At 51.0% G+C, this 22,799-nt stretch overlaps 1 protein-coding gene and 1 long non-coding RNA gene across 5 annotated transcripts in view; one reads left to right on the forward strand and one right to left on the reverse strand.

Moving 5' to 3' along the window:
• The first annotated feature begins 44 nt into the window (after window positions 1-44).
• On the forward strand, window positions 45-8,827 carry LOC124985140 (uncharacterized). The gene is made up of 2 exons (XR_007108812.1): window positions 45-137; window positions 3,876-8,827. It is a non-coding gene; the product is annotated as an uncharacterized LOC124985140 (long non-coding RNA).
• A 2,574-nt stretch (window positions 8,828-11,401) lies between these two features.
• Cul4a (cullin 4A) overlaps window positions 11,402-22,799 on the reverse strand; it is a 32,849-nt gene continuing 21,451 nt past the window's right edge. For all 4 annotated transcript variants that reach the window (XM_047553550.1, XM_047553551.1, XM_047553553.1 and 1 more), the window contains 8 exons: window positions 22,575-22,685; window positions 22,386-22,471; window positions 22,025-22,132; window positions 19,539-19,652; window positions 17,944-18,049; window positions 17,660-17,832; window positions 13,864-14,016; window positions 11,402-12,682 (listed from right to left, as the gene is read on the reverse strand). In XM_047553550.1, coding sequence (XP_047409506.1) covers window positions 12,587-12,682; window positions 13,864-14,016; window positions 17,660-17,832; window positions 17,944-18,049; window positions 19,539-19,652; window positions 22,025-22,132; window positions 22,386-22,471; window positions 22,575-22,685 — 947 coding nt within the window. In that variant the 3' untranslated portion in view covers window positions 11,402-12,586. The remainder of the gene's footprint in view (window positions 12,683-13,863; window positions 14,017-17,659; window positions 17,833-17,943; window positions 18,050-19,538; window positions 19,653-22,024; window positions 22,133-22,385; window positions 22,472-22,574; window positions 22,686-22,799) is intronic.

Genomic DNA, 22,799 nt, shown 5'->3' on the forward strand with positions numbered 1-22,799 from the left:
TGGCACGTGACCGTCCCTCCCGGCACGTGACGCCCGGGCCACGTGAGGCGGCAGCGCTGCGACCCCGGGACACCGGTGCCGGCGGCCTGGAAGGAACGGTAGCGGGGGCTGGCGAGGAATAGCCGCCGCAGGGGAAAGTGAGGGCGAAAGGGGAAGCCGCAGGGAGGAAGGGCGGCGCGGTGGACGCGGCGCCGAGCGGTGCTGCAGGGTCCGGTCGCAGGCCGGCCCCCACCGCCGGTGGTGTGGGTGGGAGGCGGGGAGGCCGACCTGCTGAAGGTGGCCCTGGGTCCCCGCTAGGTATGGGCAGGGAAGACTGTCTTGAAAAGGCAGGTTCCTCAGTTGCTGTCGAGCCGCAAGGAGGAGGCAACGAGAGTGAATGTGGTCCAAAATCAGTTGGCTTTTATTTGATGCTGATCACACAATTATTTATAGTTATTCTAACTTTAGTCACACCAATACCACACGTTACTTAATCACTAAGTTATTATAAGCCTCGAATAAACAAGACTCACTCCTTACTGAGACCCGTTCCTGAGGTCCACTCGAGTTGAAGGGCAGCGACTCCCAGAGGTCAGTCAGGAAGACAGCTCAGGACATCTCGCTGGGGAGCTCCCTCCAGCTGGAGCCTGATCAGGGAGGACGGTTGGACAGCGAAGGAGGGCGGCGAGGTCTCAGGCAGGTTGCACACGGGCAGCTCCGCTGTCACTTCCACAGGAACGTCTTGGTCACAGTCAGGATGATGGATGGTCCATCAAGCAACAAGCAAGTCAGTGAGTCCCCTTCAGGCTTGGCACAACACGGGTGTCATTGGTGTAAAATGGGGACTGGAGCTAGGCTCATCATGAGCCCTTTTAAACCCTTTTTATCAGACCCTGCCAGCCGGTCTTGGTCTGAGGTAAGTTAGTTATCTTACTCTGGGTCAGTTGCACGTGTCTCCAACTTGGGGGCAACAGCACATCATTACCTCATTACAGCACAGAGCACTCAAGTAACTTTTTGCAAGTTACACAGCACAGAGTAAACAAGTTGTTTTTTGTAAGTTACACAGCACACAGAATGTCATACATTTAACTTTGCTCCTTACAGTTGCCCCACAGAAACTTGTTTCCCTGTCTTCAGAGGTCTTAGTGTTATGGGGTGCAACTTAAGAGCAGACCCATCACCATTGAGAAGTCCAGATTTGAGAGTCTTCATTAAGCATCTGGCTGACTGTCTCACACAATGCCCCCAAAAATGGCTATTGGGAAAATAGCCCCAACCGTAGGGTTGTAGAGGTTCTTACACCAAAAAGTAATCATAAGTGTTGCTATGATTCAAAATTACACATTAACATCATGAGATCATTGACAAAGGGGGGAGTGGGGAGTGGGTCACCTAGGTACGAACTAAAGGATGGTTACTAACAACCACACAATTACTGCTACATGGTACACTTGTTAGGAGCAATAGAGATCAGAAGAAAGCAATTTTTCATTACATAGGAATTGTCATTTTGTATTGTTAAACACGTCACACCAAGTACTGAGGATGGGCACAGAGGCGGGGTATTCCCATGGGAGAAGCTTATTTCCTACATAACATGGAGTCTCAGAGCAAAATGGAGTCTGGCCTACAACATTCTCATGGAGTTAGATCTGTCAGCCCATCACATTAGGAAACAAAGGATTTGAAATTGGGTGAGTACAGTTTTGATTTCAAAGCAGGAAGGGAAGTAGAGGAGCAGGTATGATGGAGATTTTTCTTCTAGCTGTTTGGAGCACTCTTGATGGCCGGAGAAGATAGCCATGATCAGCCTTGCCCCCAGGATTTCCCCCAACAAACTCAACATCTTTCAGTCCTTTCCCAAAGCACTGAAACACCGTCCTCTTTTGTTGGATTAATACTGGAAACCTCTGAATTTTAACTTAAGGATTCCACTAGCCCTCTGATTCTTGAAAAGTCTGGAAGTGGGAGTTAGAAAGAACTGGGACTTCAACAAGCATGCTGAATGCTGGAATTCATGTTTTGAAAGAAAAAATTGTCTTAAGAATAGGAACTGCTGTGCTTGGTGGTGCAGGCCTGTAATCCCAGCTGCCCAGGAGGCTGAGGCAGGAGAACTGCAAGTTCAAAGCCAGCCTCAGTGATTTATCAAGTCCCTAAGCAACTTGGCAAGACCCTGTCATGAATAAAATATAAAAAGGGCTGGGATGTGGCTCAGTGATTAAGTGCCCCTGGATTAAATTCCTGGTCCACAAAAAAAAAAAGAAAAAAAAAAAGAAAAAAGAAAGATAAGGAAACTACAGCAGGGCCCTGTTATGCACACTTGTAATCCCAATGATTTGGGAGGCTGAGGCAGGAGGATTCCAAGTTCAAGGCCAAATTTGGCAATGTAGCAAGTCAAATAGATAGATAAATAGAAAGAAAGTGTCCTTGGGTTCAATCCTCAGTAGTTCCACCCCACCACCACCACCAAAAAAGGAACTTAATGCTGGAAAAAAAAAAAAAATCTTGGTTTAAGGGGTTGCAGTCATCCTTGTTTAGTGGTCTTGCAGTGTGCTAGGCCACAGGCAGGGGGATTACCGAAGCATGGCAGAAGCACTCAGTCCAATACATGCTTTCCTTGAGGAAAAATCCAAGTCTCACTGCCTCTAGGGCCTGAGGTAGCCTCTCAGCTCAGCTCCTGCTGTCGGCAGGGTGGAGATCCCAGTCTTTTTGCTATGAGAGGCTTCATTGGGTCCTTCCCTTTGCTCCTGGTGCATGTCTCTCCTTTTTGTTGGTTCAGTTATTTATACAAATGAGAGTTCCACCTCTTCCCTCCCCTGCAACATAAAATGCCAACTTCTTAGGAAACATACCTCAAGTCACTTCAGTTAAGGTTTGTGGACTAGAGTGGGTCACTCAACTAAGTTGTCCTGAATTCTTGTGACTTTTTGTTTTTGCTTTTTGTAGATTTTGACTCTCCCTGCTGTTAATTCTGCCTTGCTTCTGTCTCTCCTAATAAATAGCGGCCTGGAATGGAAGTGCAGACAGGTCTTCACACAGAGTTTGTTCTGGTTGGGGCAGGAAGGGAATGCTTGGTGAAGCATGTGTTTCCTCATAGCTGCTTTGCCGGGGTCCAGCCCTAGCAGCCGTCGGGGGTCCTATGTGGATGGGAGGCGTCCGCGTGGTGGAGAAACAACACACAGAGACACCAAGTGTTCTGAGGCTGAGTCTGAATCTTTATTGATCACAGAATCTTTTTGTACGTTTTTTCTTTGGTATTGATGACATCATTTCATGGTTAATAGAAGGAAATGTTAAGTAGAAAATCTTCAAGAGTATAATTAATGATCTTATTTAAGAAACATGTTTACTGTATGATAGCTTAAATAAAAAAAGAAACCCAGTTCCCAGCAAGGTAGAGGGCACCATGCTCTGTTTAGTTTTAATTTCCTGAAAGAATGTGTCACTAAGTTTTTATAGAAGTTACTCTTTCCAAGAACTCTAATGTTAGTTATTAACAGTGGAAAATTTTTGTTATTACTAACAGAGAATAGAGGAATCAGCTTATAGTTAATATTTATTCTATTTCATGTACTCAATGGCGGACTAAAACTCTATTTTGATCTCTAAAGAACTAGACAGGAAGAATACAACTTGTCCTTATTATTAACCTATTTGTTTTTTTATTAAGTGGGGAAAATATCCTTAAACTTAATCATAAACTAAGAAAGCAATGAAGACCAAATACCACATCAAAGCTCAGAGGAATACATTCTCATATACCTATATATAACTTTTAGAGAATTTGTATACTAAAGAAATCACAGGCTCCTTACAAATTTGAGCAAATCTTAATTGCTTATTTATGATTTCATCTAAGTATTAATATTAAGCTTTATGTTATTTTTTCCCAGCACCATGAAATCTCCCTATATTCTCTATAATCTGAATCTTAGGATACATTGATGATTAGTATTTAAAGCAACTGCACATGGAGACATGCCACGTCTATGGCCCCCAAGAGGGAGGATGATCTCTCGAGAGAACGTGTCAGGTGTCGGATCCTCTGCTCCAGCACAACTGCGTCACGTGCTAGAAAGGTGGGAAGCAGACGGGCACTGCTCCAGGTTTCCAGGTTCTTCTGCAGTTTGTTTCCTGCTGTTCCAGGTAGGAAGAGTAACGGCAGAATTCTACCAAGCTGATGTTCTTCACCTTGCTGTCCAGGCCAAGGCCTGCCGTGGTGCACAGCCAACTGACAGCACTGGCTCCAGGCCTGCTGAGACTTCTGTGAAGTAACGTGACCTGCTATTAGTCCAATATCTGAAAAGGCTAAGTCTGGATTGCTTCTGTGAAGTGCAGTGTTAAACATGATTGGAGACATTCTAGAATATTTCCATTTTCTCCTTAATATTGTGATGTTGAAAAACTACCAGATAATATTGAGCATGGAAACAAAGCCCCGGAACTGCGCTCCTCAGCTCTGAACCCCTTCCTGTCTTGTGAGTGTTGGTGGTGGGCAGACCCTCCTGCAAAGGCTGAGACAAGAGCCACTTTCCCAGCTTTCCTGGCCACTCGGGTGTGGGCTTCAGCAGGAGCCCAGCCTGTGAGGCTGGATTGGAGCTGGTGAAGGCAGAGAGGCTGCCCCGAGCCTCAGGAGCGGTGTTTGCTGGCCTGCCAGGACCTGTCAGTGTGGATTTTCAGCCTGTTCTCAGCTGTGATCCTGGCTATTCCCTGTCGTGGTTTTCCTGCACTATTCTACATCCTTTTTGGAAATTTCGTGAGCTACTCAGAGTCTTTTCGGTACATTATTTTTCTCTTAGAGCATTCAGAACCTGTGCTGTGTACAATCAAGAACTTACCTTTCCAAATCTCTTTGTAGCCAGACTCAGTGGCATATGCCTGTAATCCCAGTGGCTCAGGAGGCTGAGGCAGGAGGATCACAAGTTCAAAGCCAGCCTCAGCAATTTAGTGATGCCCTAAGCAACTTAGTGAGACTCTGTCTCTTTATAAAATATAAAAAAGGGCTGGGGACGTGAGTTAGTGGTTAAGTGTCCCTGGGTTCAATCCACAGGACAAAAAAAAAATCTCTTTTTAAAACTATAGCTTCTTTAAAGACTAGCAAAAGAATAGGGTATCAAAAGCAGCCACAAATGAAAACGCCTAGTAGAAACAATTTGATAGTGTAGAGTGACAGAACAGAGCTGTAAGGAGAATTTTCAGTGTTTTGTTTTTTTGTGTGTAGAATCCTTCCAGGCTGATGTGGTCCAATGGAAGGAAGATGTAAATTAACATGTGAGCAACTTTGTGTCTGGCAAGGTCTTCGGAAGGGAGGTTTTCTTTTCTTTCTTTCTTTTTTTAAACTAAGCAGTTTTGGCAGTGAGCAGTAGAGAAGTTTTCCTCTTGGAAAGCAGCAGATAGCTTTATCTGCTTCAGGTACTTGGCAGAGTCGAGGAGCAAAACCTAGCACATCATTTATATTGAAGGATGGTAATCTGTTCCCAAAATAAATATTCTTAATAACTAATAGAAAACTATTGGCTGGGGTGGATCCCAGAGGCAGAGTGCTTGCCCAGCATGTGTAAGGCCCCGTTTGATCCCTAGCACCACCACAGAGAGAAGACCAGTTGATACCACTTCAATCAGCTGACCAGGTCAGCATCACCAGTGGAAGGACGAACTGACGAGGGCACCGTGTGGCACTCTGGCATTCTTAGCAGTGACGGGGCCGTGCTTCTGCTCTGTCGTAGAGCAGAAGGGCACGTGTGGTGGGCTCCGCAGGACAAGGGGCAGCTGACCAGTTCTCTTAGGTTGAAAGCTCACAAAGATAGGACCACAGGTAGAAAGAGACTCGGAGACGGAAGACCAGTGCAATATGGGATCCTGGGCACTCCTGCAACCGAAACAGGATGTGGTCAAGACGGCGGTAACATCCGAGGGAACCTTGTGGTTTCTCTTGACCAGTGTTGGTGTCTGTGGGTGAGCACAGCCGTGCTGTGAGGCTCCTGGTGAAAGATCAGGGAGCTCGGTCCTGCCGAGACTCTCCTAGCCAACAGCAACCTGGTCTTGTTGGACCCTGTCATGTTGTACATCAGCTGGGAGTGGACGTCTTCCTGGCCCTGTGTCTTCTGATCTCTGGCATTTCATTTGTAGACATTCAGTGGAAGTAATTTTTAGATTAGTTTTTATGTGAAAATAACTGTTGTTAGTAATAGAAAATTGAGAAATGTAAATAAGTGAAGTGAAAGGAGGAAATGCACCACTAGTTACCCACCAGTTGTGTACGGTGATTTTTCGTTGTTGTTTCTTGGTGGTACTGAGGATCAAAGGCAGGGCCTCGTGCATTCTAGGCAGGCTTTCTGCCACTGAGCTACATTCCCAGCCCCTGTGGTAATGTTTTGAGTCTCAGTACACAGGCACTTTTAAAAAAATGCTGATATTTTATATCTTAGTTCTTCACGTATAACAAGTATTTTCCCATGCACCACAGACTTTTTAGAAGCAGCTTTAGTAGTTGTATCACATCATTTCCTGATGTAAGCAATACTATGAAAGACATTTTTGAAGATGATGTTTTGTACATGCTCAGGACTCCCATATTCTGCCAGGTCAAGGGGGTGGTGTCCGGTGCCTGTTGCCCGTCTACCCCACTAGCAACCACTGAAATACTTCTGTTCTATTTATTCTCTCGTCAGCCATTTGTCAAGACAAGATCATTTACTTATGTTTCTATGTTGCCCAAGTTCTACATCATTTGTTCTTTGCCTAAGAATGGGTGGAGCTGGTTGGAATTTTAAGCATTTGGCCTGGGAGGAAGGAGGGGTTGCCAGAGGGCCTTCCCACCACAGACCCTTGCACCCAGAGGGCTGGCCCTTTTCCTTCTCTTCCGTTTTCCTGACCATCCGCCTCAGGAGCATTGGCTTTTGATTAGTTAATGATGCACAGGTAACTGCCTTGACTGGCAGGGCAGGACAGTTTTGATATGTGTTGGGGACGTATAGCAAGTTTCCAAGTGGATGTGTGCTGATGCACGGAGAAGAGCAAGCCTCCTGTCTGTGCTGGCTGCAGGCTGCGGGGCAGCTCGGAATGAGCTCAGTGCAGGTGGCACTTGTTGCCTCACTGGGTCAGGACCCTCCAGCCAGGACATGCGTGGCCTCGGCTGTGAAGCCTGCACGGTGCTGTCACTCTGGCCTCTGTCCCTGCTTATGGCAAAAGGATATTTAAGGACCAAGGTGGAGACAGCAAGACTGCAGCAAAGTGTTTCCAACTGGAAACTCCTTGGCTGAAGAGCCAGCGTCTCCTTGCCTCTTAGGTCATCTAGGCAGAGAGAGTATGTCATTCATTTAAGAACCAACTTTTTAAAGGTTAGTCTACGTAAAATAGAGATACCCGTTTTAGCTGTGTAGGTCAGCGAGCTTTGACAGTTGGGTACGCCTGTGAAGCCAGCAGCCCACAGGCGACGTCAGATGCTTCCTTCACACAGAGGTGCCCTGTGCCCTGGAGCATGGCCCCGCCCGTCCACCAGTCACTGCAGAGCAGTCTGTCCTACACAGAACCTGGTGTAGGACACAGTAAGACTCATTAGAAGAACACAGTAAGATGGTGCACTGTCTGTGTGGGCACCCACACACGTCGCTCCTGGCCCTCCTGTGTCTCTGGCTCCATTTTCCTGTGCTATAAGGAAGCCCCTCAGCCCTTCTCCATGTGGGTCTGGTGGAGGTCATTCTTCATTCTTCAGCACATCTGACTGTTGGTGATCTGCCTCCATTCAGGAGTACGTGATCAGTTGAATGTTCATGAATACAGCACTTCAGTTATGCCTGGGCTTCTCCTGGGGAGCTAGTTTGCAGTGTGCAGGCTGTTCCTCTCTCCTGTCCTGATGGGGCTTCTGGTGTAAGAAGTTTTGTACTTTGAACTCAGAACAGCCCCCAGGAATTAGGATTATTATCTCCACTTGAAAAATAAAAACCATGGTTGGGAGAATTAAGCAATTTGCCTGGGGCACACAGCCCTTGCAGAACTGGTTCCTGGGTCTTCCACCTTCAGAGGCCCAGCCTGAGGCCAGTGTGGACCTCCTCGTCACTGACCCTTGTCTTGAAAGCTCTGTCAACTCTTCATGATGGTGCAGACTCCTGGCGGTGCCCGCGGGGTGGTGCCATCCCAGTTGACTCTGCAGCTGGCTGTGATTCCTGTGTCGCTCGCCTGTCCTCCCTTGCTTCACCTCCATGGACATCTGCACCTGACTTTGCAGTGTGTGCTGCCACCCAAGGCAGGTGTGCAGGCCACATGTGCTGGGTTTCCTGCACTGTCCCGTTTCTCCTGGAAACATGGCCGTCTACCATTCCTTCTCTCCCACGTCTTCACATTCTTCCTTTCCTCCCTGGATTAGCTTTAGTCCCTTCAAACTTGCTCTGCTTTCATCATCCTGGAGAAACCCCCTGCCTCTGCCATGTCCAGTGGCCACTGCTGAATCCTTCGGCTCTGTCCCTCTGCAGCTGCTCCGTTCTTTCCACTCTATTCCTACTTCCCCTGATCCTCCCTATTCTAATTGGCTCCGCTCTCTGGGCACTGGATGTGCACCACTCAGGTAAAGCTCTGCCTTGGGAAGCCTGGTGAATGAGGCCCTGGAACACCAGAGGTGGCGAGGGCTGCGCGGTAGGAAGAAGCCCTGTGCAGGTCGGGGTACGACCTTTGACCTTCACATTCCAGGATGCCTTGCGATTAAAGCACAGAAATGGGGGCTGGTTAGTGCTTGGACCTAATGACCAGACTAACCACTGGCTCTGGAGCAGACGGCTGCCCGAACCTCATTATGCAATAGATGAACTAAAAATGGTTTTAAGATTAAAAAAAATTTTTTTTAGTTATACATGATCCACAATAACTTCTTATTTATTTGTATGGGGTGCTGAAGATCGAACCCAGGGCCTCACACATGCTAGGCAAGCACTCTTACCACTGAGCTATGATCCCAGCCCCTTAAGATTTTTCAGTGTGAGAAAACAAGCATATATAACTGACCATATGAGATCTGCAACGCTATTTTCTCTCTAGCCCTTTACAGGAAAAGTTTGCTTCTCTGCCGTGGGCAGGAGGGAGGAGAAAAGAACTGTGTAGCTATATAATAAAAAGTCTGTTAGGGCTGGGTAGAGCACTTGCCCAGCATGTGTGAGGCACTGGATTCAGTTCTCAGCACCACATATAAATAAGTAAAAATAAAGGTGCAGTGACAACTAAAAAAAATTATTAAAAAAGTATTATTAAACCAGGCATGGTAGAGCACACCTGTAATCTCAGCAGCTCTGAAGGCTGAGGCAGGAGGATTGCAAGTTCAAAGTCAGCCTCAGCAACTTAGCAAGGCCCTTTCTCATAAAGTAAAAAGGGCTGGGGATGTGGCTCAGTGGTTGAGCACCCCCTTGAATCAATCCCTGGTACAAAAACAAAACAAAACAAAAAAGTCTTTTTATAATGCAGTGATCAGAATACAAGAAATGATCTGACATGGAAGCCATGAACAGGAACCGAGAAACAAATGAAACAGGGTCTTGGGGAGGTAGCCTTTCCTTGCAAGAGCCTCTGGCCAGCTGACCTTAACAAATGTAAGGCAAGTGGAGCAAAAGAGCTGGAGGAGCAGAGGTAACATGGGAAGGTCAGAAGGCCCACTGAGCTGAGGCTGCCTGAACCCGGAAAACAGGTGGACCTGGAAGCTGGAGGGTGCAGGATGGCACCCTGCAGTGCTTCAAGCTCAGGTTTGTCATCTTATTTCTAACCAAAATGTTTTCAGATTCTTTTAACTGACCCTCCCTGCCAGGTCAACTTTAAAAATGTCATTCAAAATTGTGCAAGGTGGCACATGCCTGTAACCCCAGCACTTGGGAGGCTGAGGCAGGAGGATCACAAGTTCAAGACCAGCCTCGGCAATTCAGCAAGGCCCTGTCTTGAAAAATAACATGTAGCTCAGTGGTACAGCACCTCTGGATTCAAATCCCAGTACCCCCCATTCACTTCACTGGGGTGTAGCTCAGCAGTAGAGCATCTGCTTAGCAAGCAAGAAGCCATGGGTTCAATCTGTAGCATCAAAAATAAAATAAATATGAGACTTAAAAATGAGCACACACCTGTGGCAAGACATTCAAGTGAAAATCCCACTCTGGGCTGGGGTGCAGCTCAGGCCAAGGTGCTTGCTCAGCACACACCCAGCCCCGCCAGTGAAGCACCAGCCAGTCCTCTTCTAAGAGAACAGAGCTGAGTTCACCTTAGTGGAAAGCCACAATAGAGCATCTCATGTTTCCTTCCTGTATTTATGGGTTTGTTTTTTTCCACTTAGAGCTCCAACCTCATTTAACTTGTTAGAACTAAAATGGCTTTGACCCAACTCTGCCCGAGGTGGTGACTGACGTTTTGAAAAGCTGGTGTGGAGTGACAGGCCTTCCCGCTTCCCTGCAGCCCGGGTCTGGTCTCCAGGCTCTGTGCCATGTCCCTTTATGAGCCAGTGGTCTGTGGCTGCAACCGTCTTCAATGTCTGGCTGTTCCTGCAGACTTCTTTCTATTCTAATTTAGAACCAGCCTGTCTTCTTTTCTTCATGGTGGGACTGAACCCAGGGCTCTGTCTTTGAGACAGCATCTGGAAGCTGTTGAGGCTGGCCTGCACTTGCATCCTCCTGTTTCAGCCTTCCACGCTGCTGGGATGCGTGATGTGGGATAGCACCACCTCACTTCTTTTCACAGATATTTCTCTCTGTTACTAGGAATTTTATCTTCTGTGGCTACTGAAAGCATGATCTTCCATGATGGCTGCATTTGCAGGAAGACCACTCCCTGTCCTGTTAATTGGCGTCGTAACTCTCTGTGGGCTTCTCTTGGATTTTCTGGGCACGCTTTTCTAGTCTACAATTTCGCCTTTCTAACTTCACAACTCTCTTCTTGACTGTTTTCCTTTTATTTCCTCTGTGCAAAGTGTTTAACCACATAACTTTAATAAAATACTGGCTGGTGCTGATGACAGGGCTGTCCTTACGGCCATTATGTGGACGGAGGGGCGCAGCCCAGCTCCGTGTCTGCTGAGGCTCTGCCTTTCCAGTTGCTGGTGACAGGAAGGGACAGCCACCCAAGAGTGTGAAGGGCTTCCCTGAGCTGGTGTGCTAATAATTGAAGTTGCTCAACAGTTATGAGGAATGTGTAGTTTGCATACCAAAAAGTTCTATTAATGTACTTTTAAGGCCAATTAAACTAATTTTATTCAAAGTCTATATTAAATTACAATATTAACAATCTCTAGACACAATGAACTTAAAATATAAGAATAGAAATAGAAATCTATCTGGTCTTTCATAGACCACATATAGAACTCATAAATGAAAATTTACAAATATAGAAATTATGATATTTAAAGAGTAAGGATCTTAACATAGGAACCCAAAAGATGTCATATTTTAAACACACATGTCTCAAAAAGGGAGAATCCTTTAATAAATTTAGCATAAAATCAAATTATATAAACTTGGTATATTCCAGAAAATATTGCTTCAAACACAATACCATGATCAAAATTCCTTTGGTAGCTTTTAATCAAAATGAAACATGCTACTCTGCAAAATAGAAGTACTTTTCAGTGTTCTCAAAGAGCATCTTTGTCATTGTTGCCATAGTAACGTCTCCACTCAATTCTGGTTCTGCCTCGTGTGTGTTCATGTGTAACCAGGAACTAACAAAACCCTGTGATCCTTTGACAACATAACTGCTGTGTCGCAATGTCGGGACTGTTAAGTCTGCTAGAAGACTTCCTGCAGTGTGGGGCAGAGAACAGGACAGTCCCTGCTCAGGACTGGAAAACCAAACAAACCAAACTTTATCATAGTCATCACACGAATACTGCAAGTTAGGAAACCAAATGCAGGTGCCCGATGCCCAAGCGGGATTGCCGGACTCAACCTCAGAAAGAAAACAGGAACCCGGCTCCAAGCCCTCAGCAGAGGGCTTTCAAGTCTGCTGCAGGCCGCTGGCCGTGCGCCTTGCTCAGTGCAATCACATGGGGACCTCACTTTCAAGCTCGATGTACAGAAATCCGTTGCCACAGCTTAAACCTTTTTGGGACCCCTGAAACACAGATGAAGGTCTCAGGCTGCTTCGTCAAACTGCCACTGAGACCCTGACTTTCTTCCCAGTCGCCAGTGAAGGGCTCCTGTTTTCACTCTGAGGCTCGTCAGCCAGAGCACTTCGGGACTTTGATGCAGCATGAAGGGTCTCTTCATTGTGCACTCGGGACCACACACACACACACACACACACACACACACACACACCACACAAACCCACTGGGGGCTCCCTCCACAACAGCAGGACCTTGTGAAGGACTCCTGTCAACTACCACCTGTGTCCAACCTCAAAGTCATTCTGCACAGAGCAACAAACCATCTAAATGCCTAAGAGAACTAGAGGAAGAACTGGAGGGAAAGGTACGTGTCATGTGAAAACCCTTGTGCCATGGAGAGATGGCCTGGTCGTCTCCCTGCCCAGTGAGTCAAAGGGTCCCCAGCGTCCAGCAGCAGGCTCCTGGGAGAGAGCAGGCTTCAGTACTCTGCAGGGCGTCTCACGTGGGCTTTGCTGGAGACGAGGGTCCGCCGGCACGTCAGGCCACGTAGTGGTACTGGTTGGGACTGTCCTTGTCTCGCTCCATGTAGTCTCTGTCTATCAGAGATTCAATTCTCTTCTTCAGGTCTCCAGGCTTGAAGAGAAAAAGCCAACAGAGCTCCTAACTACAGCAGCACCACACTCCCACGGACGCAGCTCTGGAAACATTCCGTGGTGCTACGGAGGACACCTGTTCCTAAGTGGTTGACAGTCGTGAGAAGAACACACGCCCCCTCGAGCATCGCCACCAGGGCATGGTCCACAGTGGGACACTCGCCACCAGCCACAAGCAGGCCAGCCGCAGGGATCCCGCGGGGACCTGTTTTGAGAATTTGGAGGGGAAGCCCTATGGCCTCCAGGAGGGCACCTCTCTTGGGCCTACAGCACAGCCACAGAATCCCAGTGTTCCTCTGCCAACAGCAGAGACTGTGTCAGCGAGCTGCCGCTAGGAAGGGCACCAACAGCTGTGCCAGGAGGCGAATCTGGGCTCTCTCAAGGGGGGCACTCGTTTTCCAAGTAGCAAACCCTTCTATTTAGCAGCAGGCCACATGCTTTACAAGACAGGGCTGAACACCCAGTTACTAGGAGAGCAGACCTCAGGCCTGGTCAGCTGCACACTGTACCTGCTACTTCACTGCAGGGTCTGTGTGCAAAGGGAGAAACACTTGCCCTGATGTGGGGCAGGAAAGAACAGTTTCATGGGCTCTGCACGTCACCCTAGGTAGCAAGGGCAGGTAGAGGCTCTCTCTGGGACCTGCCTGGTGAGGAGGGAGGGTCACACCCCACATTATGAAACAGGGGACTTCAACTTGTTGGCAGGCCAGGGTCCTGAGTTGACACCTTCTGGGGTGATGAGTGTGCTCGCGACTCACTTTCTGACCCCCTTTTGTAACACCTGCCTAGCCCGTCCCCACATTCTGCTCAGGTCTGGAGCACAGCATGGGGGACAGTCTAAGGTGACTTCTACGCAGAGCATGAGGTATCGCCAACGCAGCTTCAAGTGCTGAGTGAGCCGTTATCATGGTTCCTGCAGGATCCCCTCCACATGGAGAAGGGTCCTTCTGCCTCTTCCTCCCCACGGGACAGCAGGTGTGCAGCAAGCCCTCACACCCCTCTGGCCAGTGCCCTGCTGATGGCCGAGACGTGGGGCAGCACAATGCCACACACTCACCTGTGCTAGTGGGCTTTTGTGGTGGTTTTCTGGGCCCTTGTACATGCCAAGCAAGAGCTGTACCACTGAGCTGCACCCAGCACTTAAGCCACAGAGGCATTTACCTTGACTGGAAACTTCAGCTGGTTATACAGCTCAGAAACTAGAAGATTGTGACCAAGAGTCTTCCTCATCTTCATGATTCTGACTATAGCAGCATCAATCTGATATTGTCTATCCTGAAACACTCTCTCAGTAGTGCTGACTTGTTCTTCAACCTGCACAGAGAAAGGAACGGAGCATAAAGATGTATTTTCTGTGTTGTTGCGTTTGACAAGTTTTCTTTTGATGCAAATGAAGGCCAGATCTCGGACAGACCCTGTTATTTTAGGTGTTTTCATTTGTTCTAGGAGAACAGCTTCTCAGTATGACACTCGAAAACAAAAGTTGAAACTAATTTTAAGTTATATTTTCCTTAAAAAAGCAAGAATGCTTTTATCAGAATGTTGGACTCAGCAGTAGAATAAACCAAGCGTCAAGACTTATTCCAGAAGGAGCTTTGCCTGACACCAGGAGCAAGACGGCAGCCCACGGTCAGGCTGCACGGCCACCTGGAGATGTGAAAAGGCACAGCACCAAGCACAGTGGCACACGGCTGTCATCACAGCCTCTCGGGAGCCCGAGGCAGGAGAATCACGAGTTCAAAGCCAGCCTCAGCAACTTAGAGAGGCACTTAGCAACTTGGCCAGACCCTCTTTCTAAATAAAGTATAAAAAAGGGCTGGGGATGTGGCTCAGAGTTAAGTTCCCTTGAGTTCAATTCTCAGTACCAAAAAAGAAAAAAAAACAATGACAACAAAAAGCAAGAGAGGCAGCCTGGAAGATGACTTTTGATTTAAAACCAGCGTTATCAAGTAAGGACTGATTTATAGAAGAGGGGTAGGACTTGAACCTGATAAAGAACATTACTAGAAACGAACAGTGAATACCAAAAACGACCTGACTTCAGGTGAACAGAAGCCTGGTGGGTCTGCAGTGGGGCCAGGCTGGGGAAAGAGCCTGTGCTTACGTGCACGGTCAGGGAACCTCAGGAAGGGAGACGTCCACGTGCTCATCACATTTCCAAAGGGACCCGTGACCCAGAGAAGTTTAACAGTCCCTGCACCAGAGGAAATTCAGGAAGAAAAAGCCTAGTTGCATTGCTATTTGTAAAAAATGTGATTTAAGTGGAATGTCCTGGTGTATGCCTGTAACTTCTGCTGCTCAGGAGGTCAAGGCAAAAGGATTGCCAAGTTCAAGGCTAGTCTGGGCAACTTAGCAAGACCCTGTCTCAAAATTATAAAAATAAAAAAGGGTTGGAGATGGAGCTCAGTGGTATAGTACACCACTGTGTTCAATCCCCAGTGCCAAACAAAAACAAAAACACTCAAAACACTAACACAAAACACATCATATCTTATTCAGAAGGTTCTACCTATGTAACTGAAAACAAAGAGATATATTAAGAAACAACAGACAAAATGATCATTATTTTTAGATGAACTAGAAAAACCTAAGAAACTCAACTGAAAAACCATCAAAATGATGAGAATTTTGTAAAGGGGCTGAAGTAAGAAAAATGCACAAAAACGAACAGTGATGATCCATACACACTACTAACTGCTATCAGAAATGGGAGAACAGGGACTCTAAGCAGGGGTGGCAGCACATGGGGGACACTGGGTTCCATCCTCAGCATCACATAAAAAATAAGTAAAATAAAGGTTCTGTGTCCACTTGAAACTAAAAAAGAACTGAGACTCCCTGAAGGGGTGGGTGCTGCCCTGGGGCCTCAGCTCTGGTGGCTTGCAAACGCAGCCGCTTCTTCAGGAGGGCTTTGCTTCCTGTACTTCTCTACTGCCACAGCGCCCTTAGCTGAACGAATCGTCCACATGCCGGATAGGACTGCTGGACCTCCATGGGATGCACACCCAGGCCACAGGAGGTGTGGGCCGTCGTCTGCTGCGTGAGTACACTGGCAACTACCGGGTGAGAAGGGAGTCGAGGAGCCAGGGAGCTGGGACCTGCACACACTGGAAGCCCTGGCAGTCTGGCCCGAGGACTCTGCAAGAGGGCCAGCGCAGAGTGAAAGACACCAACGTTCACACCAGATCCACTGGGGAAATGAGAGCTAGAGGACTAAGTACATTAACCAAAACACCTGGGGCCCGGGTGCCTCGCAGGTGAGATGCCCTGGGTCCAATCCGAGTTCTGGGGAGAAAACGAGGAAGGATTAGGTGCTGGCTGTGAAACAGATGGAGAGAACCTAGAGAACGGGACTGAGAAGCTGACACAAGGGCAGGACCGTGAGGCGCAGAGACGGCACTTCCCGTACGCCGCTGGGGGCGTCAGATGGGGCCTGCTTGCGAGCTCCCACCTTAAGAACAGCTGTACCAGGCACGTCCCAGGGGCGACTGGGGGCCCACTGCAGTGGCAGCATGGCCCCTGGGACCAGGTGGCAGCAGCGCACTCTGCAGTTACAGAACTGACGCTTCACACTTGTCACCCAAAGCTGGCAAGGGTGTGTGCACTTGTCTGTGACGGACAGCAGACTGCCCACTCAGAGGGTGACCCCCATCCACACCAGGACGCTCGCTGTGCCTCACTCATGGAAACAGCCAGGATGCCCTTCCGTGGCTGGAGAACACGCCTGGCAGGTGGGCAGTGGCGCTGGTGCATGCTGCCGAGAGGAGGGCCCTCCTCAAAGGCCCGGTGGCCGCCAGGGTGCGGGGGAGCTGAGAGGAAGAGGGATGTGGCAGTGACGCGGCCTGACCCGACGCTGAGAAGGTGGACCTTGGTAGGAGTCGGGGTGGGGCAGGGGTCAGCGCACACCCACCAGAGGCATAGCCCCGACGGCAGACCCCACGCAGGCCTGCACGGGGTGGGCGCTGAGGGTGCAGCTCACTCACCAACTGCACCAGGGCGTGGATGGGGGAGGCGGGAGGGGAGGGCAGGGGGCACACGGGAAGTTTCTACCCTTGCCTGTCAGTTTCGCCATGAATCTACAATGAGGCTAAGAAGAGTCTTTCAGGACTGCGCACGCAGGAGCCCAGGACACGCCAGTCCAACGCCCCTCACGTTCGGGGTCTGCTTCCCCACACTCACTCACCTCGAGGTCATCAGACTTCTTAACATCTCCCAAATGCACGTGAAAAACGGAATACGACTTTGATTTAAAAGGGCTACTGATGTGAGTCAACGCTATCTTACTCTGTGGCTGGTCTTTTGTGTTTCCTTTTGAGTGATCTGAACGTACTTTACATCTGGCTCCCTGAAGCCTCCAATTGCCAGAGCCGAGGTGGAAAGGTATCTGTGGCTCGCCCAGGTTAATCAGTCACCCTCATGTCCTCTGAAGTGGCGCCGCCCCTTCACGAGGGCCCCTGGTATACACCATTTAGGTCTGGCGATCACAGGGCGAGGCAGCGGGCTGGAATCCGCTACACATGCTGGTGCCTGGGGCGTGAGGGCTACCGTAGCAGCCTGAGAGCTGGGGTCTCGAGCCCGTCCACACCATGGACACTCCAGGGTCTGCTCCCTGCTCAAGCCGCCACCCCGCGTGGTGACACAGACACTGCAGTGGGCTCCCGCCTCAGGCCAAGGACCTGGTTGTAGAAATCCCACAGGCTCTTTGTGCCAGGAGACTGCTGCAGAAGGACCGACCCGGCACCCCACTGAGGGGGAATGACCGCTGCTGAACAGATTTCTGATTCTCCTTCTCACTGAGACGATAAAGCTAATGGAAGCTACGTGAAAATGAGCACTCTTATGAATGTCTAGGCGTTCGAATTAGGTCTAGAAAAATGCTTTGGACCTTCCTTGAATCACTATGGAAACCAACGGTTTCTCGGTGAGCACCAAGTTAAGAAGAGGAAGCTGTACATACGGTTTCCTTCATCTGGATCTGGTTGATCTTTATTCTAAACAGCTTGTGCTTGAATTCTGCGTTGAAGAGGAATTTGTCTCCATCTTCCACCTCCTTTCCTTTGGGGCTTTTGATCAGAACACGCGCTTTGCCACAGGCCAGGGACTGCAGAGTTCTTCTCAGTTCACTGTCCTCTGGGCGGGAGGCAAAAGCAAGCAAAGGTTGGCAGAGAGAACAAGAGACTAGACGAGGAGGCCGAGGTGGACGCCACCTCTCAGAGGGAGCCATCCGAGGAGTCCTCCTACCTATCCCGGTGGCCACTTTTATCTCCTCAAAGCTGAATCCGTCTCCCTCATTGAACATGAGCAGCACCAACGTCTGGAAGAGGGACACCTGGAACTCCTTCTTCCCCTTCAAGAAAACAGAGCTGCGCTGCAGGAGCTGTCCCTGGGCACCCAGGCAGGCTGCAGAGGCTGCATTCTGTGTTCAAACTTTGTGTAAGGGATCAAGAACTCACTAAGAGCCACCAAGTACAAAGAAATTATGTCATGGACTATAAAAGGATAAAATGACGATCTGGTACTGTCGTTAGAATTCTTCTCTTGAAATGTTTTCTGAAGCAGTGAAAGGTTCTTCCCTAAGCCCTTCTGCACTGAAGGGCATTGTCCCGTCTATGGCCAGACACACTTGCTGACCGATGTCCAGCAGCTCCTTGGCCATCCCATCATCTCTAGTGATGGGGCTTCCTGGTGGTAGCGGGAATACCTGAAGCTAGAGGAAGGAGGAGGCTCAGTGGCAGAACAGGCGGGGGAGGGTGAGCAGGCAGAACTCCTCTAGGGGAGCACGGGGAGTGGCAGCCCAGCCCTGGCTGTGTGTGCAGAGTGGCAGTTGCCAGAGGCCATGCCCTGACTGCAGCGCCCTGGCAAGGCAGAGACTGGGGTGGAAGGTGGGCACGGGTTTCACCCAGGAGCGGTGCGAGGACAGGCGTAGAGGACACAGACCTGTGGGCAGCCACAAGCTACGTGAAGCAGGAATCTAGGACTCTCTGGCGTAGCGTAGGCAACTGCGTGTCATTCACAGAATGCAAGTCCTGCGTGGACACGCAGGGACCGTGCCACGCACTCTGGAGACAAGCTCCTTCGCCAGCTTTTCCCTTCCTGCCTGACCACTCTCACCACCAGCCTGCAGCAGGTACTCTCGTGACCCTGCCCAAGCGTCCTGCGAGCTCCCACTCCACCTGGGGCGATTCAGGAAGACCATCGTGAAATCTTCACAGAGCCCCTCTGACACGGCCCCTGCACAGCTCTCGGGCGGTGTCAGGACTTACTCACGGGCTTGGCACTTAAAACAAAATGAAGGAAGTAAAAGGAAAAAAACCAGGAAGAATCCCTGGAGCTGCATGGCACGGGCCACCTGGGTCCAGCTGAGTGCTGAGCTGCTGCAGGACACCCCACGACACCCCTCCCCCTCGTTTCAGTCAGTTCCTTGGTCAAAAATGACACTTCTGGTCAGCAGAGAAGCAGAATGTATCTGCATACCCTCTGCTCGTTCTGATGAGGTGAATGGCTTCTACTGATTGACTCCTTACTGACTTCTCCACTGGAATACTGTATTAACTCTAACTGTCGTTCATTTTATTTTCCTAAAAAAGCTGGTGCTACATTACACCAAACAATGTTTCCTCCTTTGCTATCAAAGTTCAATGACAATTTAAAAATTCTACTAACAGCCAGGCGTGGTGGCGCACACCTGTTACCCAGTGACTGGGGAGGCCACAAAATGAAATGCAAAACTTCTGAGGATGTGGCTCAGTGGCACCGCTTGGTGCTAGACCATGGGTTCCATCCCCAGCACTGCAACAACAGAAAGTGAAAATCAGAGAAGCAGAGGAAGAACCTACCTCCTTAAACTCCGCCTTTAAGACAGCGTGCCCCAGGGTGGTCTGCCACTGGAGCTTCCGGCCACTGTGCTTGCCCAGGTAGAAGGTCTTGAACACCTCCTGGAGGCGGACCATCTGCGGGCATGGGAGACAGGAAAGTGACGCTCAGTACACAGGGCTGCCCCTGCAGTTCCCGGGCTCAGTCGCAAGTGCAGCCTGTTGTGAAGGTCATCTTCCTGGATTCGTCACGTGGGACAGGCCCCCCGCCTGGGGGTTCCCGGCACACCCGGCTCCTGCCCGTCGCAGTCATGAGGTTCCCACGTCCACCGCTTCCTCGCAGCCCGTGGGCTCCACCAGCCCCTGCCTCACCACGCCAGGGGCACACGGCAAGGACCGCAGACCTGGGTCCGGAGCTGCAGCCGGACGCCCCAGCCCACTGTCGCCTGTGCAGAGGACGTGACCCGCCTGCGCTGCTCTGTGGTGAGGGTGGTGCCAGACACAAGAGCACCAGGGCTCCAGGGCTGGCAAGCAGGCCAGCACTGGGAGTCGCTCTCGCCAGCCCCTGCCACCCGGTGCCCTGTGCCAATTAGCAAGAAGGCCCTCATCAGACGTGGCACCTGACCTTGGGCTTCCCAGGCCCCAGAACCAAAGGAGAGAACCGTCTCTTCTGTGTGAAGTTCTCTGTCACAGCAGCAGGAGACGCGCACGGCCGGGTGCAGGGACAGGCGATGAGCGCTGGTGAGGAAGTGGTGGACGGGGCAGCAGAACGGAGCCCACGTGGGGTGGTCTGGAGGAGCTCCCAGACGAGCCCGCCAGGCTGCCGAGCAACGTCCCCAGAATGACCTGCACCCCGTCTTCACGGACGCACGACTCCCACCAGCCCTCGGGCGGACAACCCAGGCGCCCATCACTGAGCGAGTGGAGAGCACAACGTCCACACAAGTGCAAGAGGGGCGGCCTGGCAGCTGCGGCATCTACGATGCAGAGCCTGCAGAGACAGCGCCAAGGCCAGCAGCTGTGTGTGGTCGCGGTCCTGCTGACGTGAGGCCTCCACGGTGCAGAGTGACCAAGCAGCAGCTGGTGGCCCAGGGCTGGGGAGGGCTCTGACTGAGCATCAGGGCCCTGCACGCTTGGAACCTGCTCAACACTGCTGACCTGGGTCCTGGAGGACGGAGGCCTGCCTGGCCGGCGTATTCACCACAGCTCAGAGCTCGCAAAGCACGGCAGGGTGCGCCAAGGAGCCCTGGCCAGCAAGCCTGGGGGATGGCACAAGCAGACACCAGCGAGCAACCAAGCACCCGCGGATTCCGAGCCATGAGGAGACGAAGCAGGCTGAGGGCCACAGAAGCTCCTCCTCAGCAGCAGGGTGGAACCAGGGCTCCAGCCCATTCACCAGGGCAGTGAGCCGGTGTGGAATGGTGCAGACCCAGCCAGGTGAGCAGACTCCTGCCCACAAGTCACTCACTCCTCGGAGAGAAAGGACAGACCACACCACCACTCCCTCAGACATCACTGGGCAGCACGCTGCCCTGCACGCAGTGCCCCCTCGTCAGGACGACGTGTTGCTACCTGTGCCTGCACCCTGGGCTACGCTGGGCAGAAAGATGCAGTGAGGATGCTTTGAGGCAGCTGATGGGACTGGGATAGGTATTCTGTTGAGCACTCCTGGCTGGACGGGCTCTGGCGTCCTTGGGAGACACACACAAGCCTTCGGCCCACCTGTCCCCACAGACCAGGAACACCACACACAGGGAGAGTGGCTGCTACGTGGCCAGGGCCAACACAGGTGTTCTCCCCGTCTGTGTTGTTTCAGGGTAAGGGCAGCCACGAGGGGCATGCTGGGAGCAACCAGGGGGTTTCCAGTCATGGCAAGCCAGTCTCTGGAAGAAGCAAGAGCCGCTGCCACAGGAGAGGTCCCGAGGACGCAGGGAGGCCCACGCAGAGTGTGCTGGTGAGAGGTGGGCAGAGCGAGGGCTGGGGACCCCAAGGACAGAGTGGCGCAGGACAGCTGCAAGCCTGAGGGCAAGTGACGTGCCAGCGGTGCGGGGGACCGATGGAGAGAACAGGTGACTACAAAGGCCACTGACCTGAGGAGACCCAGCAGAGACCGGCCTGGGCCGCGTTAGGAGAGGCTGCTGGGCCCAGCTCTGCCGGCTCTGGGCTCTGGCTCCCTGCTGTGAGGCCCCACTTGTCCTTCACTACCAGACACGGGGCACCTTCTGCCGCAGGGTCTACTTCGCCAAGCCCGGCACTCTGCCTCCCGCCTGCAGTTAGGCCCCAAGGCTTCCACACTTCCCAGCAGAGGGAAGGATGAGCAGCCACACAGCCACTTACAAAGCAAGTGCCCTGTGGCAGTGGACTCAGCCATGGCCACAGGGGTCAATTCCAAGCACCGCTCTCCAGAGACCACAGGGCAAGTCTTGACAGGGCAGGTTCCTTAACAAACACCTCATCCTGTGCTTCCTGGGCAGCTGCGCACAGTGGGTCTGCCGTGAGCCAGCGCTTACCTCCGGAGGCAGGTGCACTTCCATGGGCGTGTAGGTGGGCCAGTACCCCATGGTGAGGATGTTCACTGTGAGGTCGATGGGGCCCGGGGCACTCTGGTTCTGCATGTGCTGAAAACACACAGGTCCAAGACAGAACGGTCAGCTGAGGAGGCCATCAGAACACTGGCACACTCAACAGGAAATGGTGTGATTTTCAAGATACAAGCCTCCCAGGTTAGCAGGCATGCCAGCCCCTAGGACACAGGCCCACAAGCCATGCCGTTATCCAGTGTCGCTGGAATGGCTCTTCTGCTTCTGGGCACTGCCATGCGACACACCGCCAACCCACTCCAACAGGGTTGCCTGAGGCCACTCGGCTCACCTGCTTGAAGTGCACCATGATGTCCTTGGAAAGCTCCATGTCCTTGAACATGCCCTCCAGCTTGCTGGTGAAGGCAGCCCCGCACTCTGTGACACGCGAGAGACCAGGCTATCGTCCCCAGCCCAGGAGCAGGGCTGGCCCGCTGTCCCCAGGGCCAGGAGCACCCGACATTCCCCACCACGGGCTCACCATGCTTGAGCTTCGATAGCATCGACTTTTCGGCATCAACTGAGGCACTTTTTCCAACGAGGAGTCTTTTTGCCAAATCTTTCTTATAAAACGCTTCAAAGACATCTTTGCCTAGGCATGAGCAGTGAGAACACGCAGGACGTCAGAGCAGCCAGGATGCACGCCACGGCTGCCGAGGTCAGTGCCGTCCTGGCCCGGGGCCTCAGTTCAGCTGGGGCACCAGCA

The sequence above is a fragment of the Sciurus carolinensis genome, chromosome 5, assembly GCF_902686445.1.
Source record: "Sciurus carolinensis chromosome 5, mSciCar1.2, whole genome shotgun sequence".
Classification (NCBI taxonomy): domain Eukaryota; kingdom Metazoa; phylum Chordata; class Mammalia; order Rodentia; family Sciuridae; genus Sciurus; species Sciurus carolinensis.